General features: G+C 39.7%; 1 protein-coding gene and 1 pseudogene across 2 annotated transcripts in view; one reads left to right on the forward strand and one right to left on the reverse strand.

The window, feature by feature from the left end:
• The window catches only part of RRM1 (ribonucleotide reductase catalytic subunit M1), a 57,836-nt gene that overhangs the window by 27,617 nt on the left and 20,208 nt on the right, over positions 1-10,011 (forward strand). For both annotated transcript variants that reach the window (XM_003780944.3, XM_023511676.1), the window contains one exon: positions 5,227-5,368. In XM_003780944.3, the coding sequence (XP_003780992.1) occupies positions 5,227-5,368 (142 nt within the window). The remainder of the gene's footprint in view (positions 1-5,226; positions 5,369-10,011) is intronic.
• The window catches only part of LOC111724003, a 4,676-nt pseudogene continuing 3,381 nt past the window's right edge, over positions 8,717-10,011 (reverse strand).

Consider the following 10,011-nt stretch of genomic DNA (forward strand, 5'->3'; position numbering starts at 1 on the left):
AAAAAAAAAAAAAGAAAACTAAGTTTTAAAATACAGTCATGTGTCACTTAAACATGTGATTATGTTCTTTTTTTTTGAGACAGAGTCTTTGTCACCCTCAGTAGAGTGCTGTCCATCATAGCTCACAGCAACCTTAAACTCTTGGGCTTAAGAGATCCCCTTGCCTCAGCTTCCTGAGTAGCTGGGACTACAGGCTCTTGCCACAACACCCAGCTAGAGACGGGATCTTGTTCTTGCTCAGGCTGGTCTCTAACTCTTGGGCTCAAACGATCCACCCGCCTCGGCCTCCCCAAGTGCTAGGATTACAGGCGTGAACCATGCATCAGGCCCTAAGGTTATGTTCTGAGAAATGCATCATAAGGTGATTTGCTCATATGAACATTATAGAATTACTTACACAAACCCAGATGCTGCAGCCTATTAGTCACTTAGACTATATGGTAGAGCCTATTACTCCTAGGCTACAACCTGTACAGCATGTTAACTGTACTGAATACTCCAGGCAGTTGTAACATAGTGGTTAGTATTTGTGTATCTAAACCTATCTATATAGAAAAGGTACAGTAAAAGTATGGTATAAAAGATGATATACTTGTATTGGGCACTTTATAAGATTAGAAGTTCACCTTATAGGATTAGAAGTTGCTCTGGGTGAGTCAGTGAGTGATGAATGAATGTGATGACCTAGGACTCACTGTATGTTATTGTAGACCTTATAAACACTGTGCATTTAGGTTATGCTAAATTTCCCAAAAAATTACTTTTCTTTCTTCAATAATAAGTTAATTTTAGCTTACTGGATGATTACCACTATGTAAACGCTATGTTGTCTGAAAATAAATCTAATAAAAGACTTTTTTTTTTTCTTTTTTGCAGTTTTGGCTGGGGCTGGGCTTGAACCCGCCACCCCTGGTATATGGGGCTGGTGCTCTACTCCTTGAGTCACAGGTGCCACCAAGATTTTTTTTTTTTGAGACAGAGTCTTAGTATGTCGCCCTCGGTAGAGTACTGTGGTGTCACAGCTCACAGCAACCTCCAATTCTTGGGCTTAAGCGATTCTCTTGCCCCAGCCTCCCAAATAGCTGGGACTACAGGCACCTGCTACAATGCCCAGCTATTTTTTGTTGCTGTTCTCATTGTTATTTAGCTGGCTCGGGCCAGGTTCGAACCTTCTAGTGTTCGTGTATATGGCTGGCATCGTAACCACTGTATTACAGGTGCTGAGCCTATATGTTAAGACTTTTCAGGAGGACATTCTAAAACATGATTGAAGGAATTTAAAAAATAAGTGGAGAGTATTTTTATATTCATAAGTAGATTCAATATTGTGAAGATGTCAATTTTTCCCAAATTGATCTAAAGATTTAGTGTAATTCCCATCAAAATTTCAATATGCTGAGTTGAAAATTTATGTGAAAGAGCAAAAACAAAAAATAGTCTAGTAGACTCCCCAAGATAACAGGTCCAAATTTCTGGAACCTTATAAGGAAATTGGTCTTTGCAGGTATGACTGAGAAGGATTTTGATGTGGGGAGATTATCCTGAATTATCTGGGTGGGCCCTTAATCCAGTTACAAGTATTCTTATAAAAGGGGGCTGAGAGTGATAGGATACACAGAAAGGAGAAGAAGGTGGTATGCAGATGGAAGTAGAAATAGAGTGATGTAACCACAAGCAAAGGAAAGCTTAAAACCTCTGGAGAAAGCACTTTTTTTTTTTTTTAGGCAGAGTCCCACTATGTAGCCCTTGGAAGAGTGCTGTGGGGTCACAGCTCACAGCAACCTCCAACTCTTGGGCTTAAGTGATTCTCTTGCCTCAGCCTTCCAAGTAGCTGGAACTATAGGCGCCTGCCACAATGCCCAGCTATTTTTTTGTTGCAGTTGTTACTGTTTTAGCTGGCCTGGGCTGGGTTCCAACCTGCCGACTTTGGTGTAAGTGCCTGGTGCCATAACCACTCTGCTGTGGGTGCTGAGCCGAGAAAGCACTTGTGATGTTGACTCTGTAACACTGTTGAATTTCTGGTTTCCAGAACTGAAATGACTGAGAAAATTCTGTTTTAAGTCACCAAGTTAGAGGTTATTTGTTAAGGCAGCCACAGGAAATGAATACAAAAAGCAAGACAGTTTTGAAGAAAGAGCCCTACCAGATTTTAGGACTACTCTAGCGCTATAATAATCAAGACAGTGTGGTATTTATACTGGGATAGACAAAAACTACTGAAGTATAGCAGAGAACCCAGAATAGACCCAAGTTTGTATGGGAATTTGATGGGTAACTGAGGTAACATTGCATTTCATTCATATGATGTTAGGGAGAATGGTTATCTTTATAGGGAAAAGATAATTAGATTTCTTTTTTTGGGTGCCATATACAGAAGTAAATTCAAGAAAAAACCTAAATATGAAAAGACATCCTAGCTTTCTGGGTGGCCAAGGCAGGTGGATTGCTTGAGCTCAGGAGTTTGAGACCAGCCTGAGCAAAAGCAAGATCTCATCTCTTAAAAAAAAACCCAAACAGCTGGACATTGTGGCAGACGCTTATAGTGCCAGCTACTTGGGAGGCTGAGGCAAGAGAATCAGTTGAGCCTAAGAGTTTGAGGTTGCTGTGAGCTGTGTGACACCATGGCACTCAGGTCAGGGTGACAGAGTGAGACTCTGTTTCAAAGAAAAAAAATATGAAAAGCAAAATCTTTTAGAAGAGCATGTATAGCACATACAGCTTTCATCTATTTTCTTACAACTTTTTTTTTTTTTTAGAGACAGAGTTTCATTTTGTTGCCCTTAGTAGAGTGCTGTGGCATCACATAGCTCACAGTAACCTCCAATTCCTGGTCTTAGGTGATGTTCTTAGTCTCATCCTCCCAAGTAGCTGGGACTACAGGCACCTGCCACAATGGCTGGCTATTTTTTGTTGTTGTTGTTGCAGTTTGGCTGGGGCCGGGTTTGAACCTGCCACCGTTGGTATGTGGGGCCGGTGCCCTGCCCACTGAGCCACAGGCACCGCCATTCTTACAACTTCTTGTTATGAATTTCAAATAGAGAAAAATTTAAAGCAAAGGACAATAATACCCATACCTCCATGGCTGCCTACATGAAAAAAATTACTAACATTTTGCCAGGTATACTCTTAACACATATATAAATTTTGATTTTTTTTTTTTTTTTTTGGGACAGAGTTCACTTATCACCCTCGGTAGAGTGCTGTGGCATCACAGCTCATAGCAACCTCAAATCTTAGGCTTAAGCAATTCTCTTGCCTCAGCCTCCCAAGTAGCTAGGACAATAGGCGCCCGCCATAATGCCTGGATGTTTTTTTGCAGTTGCCATTGTTGTTTAGCTGGCCTAGGCCGGGTTCAAACCCACCAGCCTGGGTGTATGTAGCCAGTGCCCTACCCACTGAGCCCGGGTGCTGTCCTAAATTTCGATTTTTAAAAGTAACAAAAATCTTGGGGGTTGCTATATCATTTGAGAGAGTGACAGACATCAACTTACATCTTGATAGGAGAAGGATTTCTTAGCATATAAAAAAACAAGACACCATAAAGCAAAAAGTTGAAAACATTGGCTATCTTAAAATTAAAAACTTCTGTGACCCACAAAGTGAAAAAACAAGTTTCAGAGGCTTGGTGTGGTAGCCTCCCTACCACTCTGGGAGGCCAAGGCTGGTGGATTGTATGAGCTCAGGAGTTTGAGACCAGCCTGAGCAGGAACAAGAACCCATTTCTAGTAGCTCTTCCTACTAAAAAGAAGGAAAACTAGCCAGGCATGGAGGCACATACCTGTAGTCCCAGCTATTCAGGAGGCTGAGGCAAGAAGGTTGTTTGAGCTCAAGAGTTTGAGGTTGCTGTGAGCTTTAATGCCTTGGCACTCAACCCAGGGTGATAAGAGTGAGACTTTGTCTCAAGAAAAAAAAAGTTTCAAACTGTGAGAAGATATCTCCAACATATTAACAACTAAGGAGTTATAAGAAAAAGACAAAAAGAAAATGTAGAAAAAGTTATAAACAATACACAAAAGAACGAATTTCATTGGCTAACAAACATCTGAGATACTAATAAACTTTGCTAAATTAGAAAGATGAAAATTATCATAATGAGATATTTCATAATCATCATAATGATAAAAATAAAAAGGCTGAGAATAACCCAGTGTTAGCAAAAATGTGGAAGGAACCTATATTATTAGATAGAATATGTATTTGTCCACTTTGGGGAGACTGTAGTAAAGTAGAACATGTATAAACCTTTTGAATATCTATATATGTTATACATGCAGTTCCTCTCCTAGCTTTATATCCTATGGAAATTTTTAGACATGAGTACAAAGTGGTATGTTCAAAAATTTTCATAGCAGTTTAGGATAGCATACAAATTGGAAATAATCCAAATGTTCATTACCACACACATGGACAAATATATTGGTATATTGATACAGTGAAATATCTTATGGCGATGTGGATAAACTAAGTCTACACATGTCAATAGGAATGAATTTCTTTAACACAATATTGATTTAAAAGCAAGTAACAGAAGGATAAATAAATATTCAACTAGAAGAATTTACAGTGTAGAACATATAAAAATGTTAAAGTAGCAATACATGAAAATGATAGGGTGTTACAATTAGACTATATTTGTAGCACTTAGTTTTTGAGGTACGTGACAAATACTAAATATTTGCTATATTCTTTATATCTCAAATGTCTGAATATGTAACAGAAAAAGTCAATGGATAAAACCCATTGAGTGGCAGTAAAGGAATTATTGGTAGAGTGAAGTTTCTGAGGTGGGGAGAAGGATGAGCTATAATTTTGGTAGATGTCAAAGAATTCATAGATTTCGAGATGTATGTTTCTTTTTCATAATTTTTTTTGTTTACTAACAAGTTAAAAAGACTATAATGTATGTTTATGAATTTGCATGAGAAAATTTGATAATGGTACAAGTTGCAGTCTGGTAAATATAAATATAAAGCTAATAATTTAGACTTATTAACTAGGATTAACATCTAGAGTAGGCAGCAAAGTGATTTTAAAATTGTCTGTGTTGGGATGTTTTATTGTGGCGTAGCCAGTAAAGGTTTTTTCTGGAACCTTCTAAGATCTCTTAGGAATTTTGTAAACTTCAGTTCTTTTATTTGTGTAATTTACTCTGCTTGGATTATATAACCATTTTTGTGACTCCACTTCATTTCCTTGTCTGAGTTGAGCCCTTTTATCCCCCTGTAGCTGTTTCCTTCTGAGTATGAAAGATGACAGCATTGAAGGCATTTATGATACTCTAAAGCAGTGTGCATTGATCTCTAAGTCTGCTGGGGGAATTGGTGTTGCTGTGAGTTGTATTCGGGCTACTGGCAGCTACATTGCTGGGGTAAGTTTCTGTTGATGTTTAAAAGAGAGATTTAAGTCCAAAAGCAGTTAGGCTTATGGTGGAGAGGGCTTATGCTAGTATTTGTGAGACCTGAATTTCTGCTAATGACTAGCTGGTTGTGTGACTTGGAGTGAGTCATTTCACTTCTGGCTTCATTTTAATCTGTTTTATTAGAGTTTATTAGAGGTTTAGATTTGACTATGAAAACTCTAGAATCCTTTTTATCTCAGGGTTTAGGATTCTGATTTATTTTATCAGTAATAATAGCAGCTATCATTTATTGATTGCTTACTATGCACTAAGTCTGTCATAAATGTTTTTTAGGGGTGTCCAACCTGTGGCCCGCCGTCTGCATGTGGCCCAGGATGGCTATGAATTAGGCCTAGCGCAAAATCATAAACTTACTTAAACCATTGTAAGAGTCTGTTGTGATTTTTTTTTGGTGAAACTCAATTGCCTTTTTCTTGAGCATGAACTTTGTAGACAATGCTGTGTCACAATGTCATGTAAAATAAACATACGTATGCTTCCACTCTTTGTATGTATGCATAACTTCAGTTTTACTGAGGTGTGCAGTTTCCGGTGTGTAATCTTCCAAGTGCAAACAGCTGAACTGATACCATCAGATGTTACATGTTTTTGTGGTGACTTGGCAAGACAATTGTCAATAATATATTTCAACCAACTATTGTAACAATAGGCTTTTAATGTTATTTGGAAGTCAGGTAAGCATTTTTATTTGATTATTAAGAGTACTGCCATGCCTCCATGGCACCTCACACACCACCTGCCAAGTGAAGAATCGGCCCTTCACTTTGCTCCGCATTGATACTTGAGATGTATAAAGACTCAAAGCTTGCTTTCTATTTTCCTATTAACTAATTTTCATAATAAGAGGAAATACAGTCTCTTATCTATTATTTTTTTAATCCCAGCATGGCTTCTAAAACATCTCAAAAGAAAGCAGAATCCTCAAAAAGAAAAATTACAGATGAAGGGAGATTGTTCAATGAAAAGTACACAGATGAAATTTTTTTTTTTTTTTTTGAGATAGTTGCACCTCTGTTCCCTCAGACTAGAGTGTGAAGGCATCAGCCAACCTCACAGCAGCTTTAAATTCCTAGGTTTGAGCCATCCTCCTGCCTTGGCCTCCTGAGTAGCTGGGGCTACAGGCACCTACCACACCTGTCTAATTTTTTCTATTTTTAGTGGAGGTAGGGTCTTGCGCTTATTTAGGCTGGTCTCGAATTCCTGAGCTCAAGGGATCTTCCTGCCTTGGTCTCTCAGAGTGCTAGGATTACAGGGATGAACCACCATGTCTGGCCAGATTACTACTTTTTTTTTTTTTTTTTTTTGAGACAGAGCCTCAAGCTGTCCCCCTGGGCAGAGTGCCGTGGCATTACAGCTCACAGCAACCTCCAACTCCTGGGCTCAAGCGAGTCTCCTGCCTCAGCCTCCCAAGTAGCTGGGACCACAGGCGCCCGCCACAACGCCCGGCCATTTTTTGGTTGCAGCCATCATTGTTGTTTGGCGGGTCCGGGCTGGGGATTCGAACCCGCCACCTTAGGTGTACGTGGCTGGCGCCTTAGCCGGTTGAGCTATAGGCGCCGAGCCCAGATTACTACTTTTTTTCAAGACAAATAGTAAGGCTTAGTTCGTGTAGGGAATTGTGTAAGTTTGTAAACACTGTAATGTGAAAAGGCATTAAATGCAAAAACATGCTGCCAAACTTGATGCATATGAAGGATTGTATTGTAAGGACACAATAGTGGAAGTGAAAAAAGTCTGGGCTAGGCATCCCTAGTGCTCTGGGAGGCTAAGGCCGGAGAATATCTTGAGCTTAGGAGTTCAAGACCAGGCTGAGCAGTAGTGAGACCCTGCTCTACTAAAAGTAGAAAAGGTAGCCGGGTGTTGTGGCGAAGTCTTATAATCTCAGCTACTTGGGAGGCTGAGACAGGAAAATAACTTGAACCCATGAATTTGAGGTTGCTGTGAACTAGGCTGACATCATGGCACTCTAGCTTGGGCAATAGAGTGAAACTCTGTCTCCAAAAAAAAAAAAAATAGTTTGTCTTCTTAACAGTTTTTTTTTAAAAGTTATAGCTCAGACTAATTCCATTGTAAAAGCTAGTTATGTAGTAGTGTATTTAATAGCAAAAAGAAAAAGAAAAACACTGGTGGTGAGTTTATTAAGCAGTGCATGGAAAACATGGCAGAGAGAATTTGCCCTGACAAAAAGGTGAATATTTCTAAAATCAGTTTGTCTCACTAGACTAGCCAGAGAAATTGAAGAAATTGGAAAATCTGTTGAAAGAAGTTTAGAGAGGAAAACTGATAATTTAAAATTTTATGCTTTGGAGATGGATGACAGTACTGATTTTGCAAATATGGTTCAACTTGCCATTTTTATTAGCAGTATTGTTAGTAAATATAATATCACTGAAGACATGCCTTCATTAGTGCCATTAAAAGACACAACTAAATCAAGAGGTTTATATGAAGTAGTAAAAAAATATGTTAAAGCAATTTTCTTGTGTGTGTGTGTGTATACACAGTTTTACTATAACAAAGCAACTTGTATTTTTAATGGTCAAACTGAGCATCATCTTTCCTTTTCAGTGAAACAAAAGGAAAAATTAAAAATAAGCATGAGGCTGGACACATTGGCTCATGCCTGTAATCCTAGCGCTCTGGCAGGCTGAGGTGGGTAGATTGCTTGAATTCACAAGTTTGAGACCAGCCTAAGCAAGAGTGAGACCCCATCTCTACTAAAAATAGAGTAGCTGGTCTGGGTGTGGGCACCTTAAGCCCAGGAGTTTGAGCCTGGGGCAACAAAGTGGGAATCTGTCTCAAAAAAAAAAAAAAAACAGGAACAAAATTACAATAATTCTAATAAGATCCTATAGGTTCTGCTGGTTGTCCCATGGAGTGGTAGGGTTCAATTCATCATTAATGGAAAATTCTCTTTTTACACTTCTTTTCTTTTCTTTTTTTTTTTTTCTCACATCTGTAATCCCACGGAGAGAACTTATTTTTGAAAGTGTCATTTTGGCTTGGCACCTGTGGCTCAAGCGGCTAAGGCGCCAGCCACATACACCTAAGGTGGCGGGTTCGAATCCCCAGCCCGGGCCCGCCAAACAACAATGATGGCTGCAACCAAAAAATGGCCAGGCGTTGTGGCGGGCGCCTGTAGTCCCAGCTACTTGGGAGGTTGAGGCAGGAGACTCGCTTGAGCCCAGGAGTTGGAGGTTGCTGTGAGCGTGATGCCATGGCACTCTACCCAGGGGGATAGCTTGAGGCTCTGTCTCAAAAAAAAAAAAAAAAAAAAAAAAGAAAGAAAGTGTCATCTTAAACTGCAAAGACATCCATTAAACATCACAATCAAGCATGCCAAAGGAGAAGCCATGTTGTCAAAGTGCTCACTTAACCCAAACATCTCAAACCCACCTTCTGCTGACCTTACATAATTCTATTTCTTAAAATTTTTCCCCCCTTTTTTAAATAAGAGAAAGTAGACAGATACTTGTTGGTAAACGTGCACTGTCCATATTCACCATTGAGACACTGTGTATTCTCTGAGCCCAATATACAGAGAAAAGAGGAAAAAAGCTAGAATTCTGTGTATTGCTACACAGGGGCCTAGCACCCTCCAGCTTCCAGCAGAGCGAAGAAAGCAGGTTTTTCTTTTTCTCCACAGAGCTCAGTGGTGTTGATTCTGTACAGTTTTTGTTGAGACAGGCAGGGATGAGTGAATTTGGAACAGAAGGATATTCTTTTTCCATTGTATTCCAGTTAAGGTATTTCTGCCTCACAGTAAGTAGAAAAAAAAGACCTCATGAAGAGGTATCTGAGCGCAAAATTGAAAAAAGAAAAGGCTGTAATTTGCTCCCAGGGACTGGAGAAAATTTTGGAAAGGTTGGAAACCATCAGTGTTGTATTAGTCATCTTCTTCATCCTCCTGTCCTTCCTCTTCCTCATCATCATCACCACCTTCACTTTCATCCTCATTGCCTTCTTCATCAGTATCTTCCAAACTTTCCTCCATCTTCTCCTCCATTTCCTCCTCCATCTCCTCCTTCATCTCCTCCTCCTTATCTTCTCCTTCCCCTTCTTCTTCATCCATGTCAGGAACCAAGTAGTACTGTAATAGATTTGACCAAATATCATCTTTGATGACTTCTTTTAATTCATCTGACCTTACATCAGAATGGTCAGAAAACCAGGTAAAGAAGCTCTCTGGTTCCTCATGGTGCCTCTTCCTGCTGGCTTTGGCTGGAACATTTCATCAAGTCCTTTCCAGATTTCAGTTTGATTTCTGTGGACTTTGAAGATGGATCACCACATTTCATTCAGATGAACTTCTTTGGAGAGAACTTTATTTTCAAAGTAAGAATTTTCATCAAAATAAAAATCTATTTTGTAGGCTGGGCATGGTGACTCATGCCTAAATCCTAGCCCTCTGGGAGGCCAACGTGGGCAAATCAGTTTAGCTCAGGAGTTTGAGATCAGTCTGAGCAAAGCAAGACCCCATCTCTAAAAATGGAAAAGTTAGCTGGGCATTGTGATGGGTACCTGTATCCTAGCTACTCAGGTAACTGAGGCAGGAGGATCACTTGAGCCCAGGGGTTTGAGGTTGCTGTGAG

The sequence above is a fragment of the Otolemur garnettii genome, unplaced genomic scaffold, assembly GCF_000181295.1.
Source record: "Otolemur garnettii isolate 467f Iridium unplaced genomic scaffold, OtoGar3 scaffold00001, whole genome shotgun sequence".
Taxonomy (NCBI): Eukaryota; Metazoa; Chordata; class Mammalia; order Primates; family Galagidae; genus Otolemur; species Otolemur garnettii.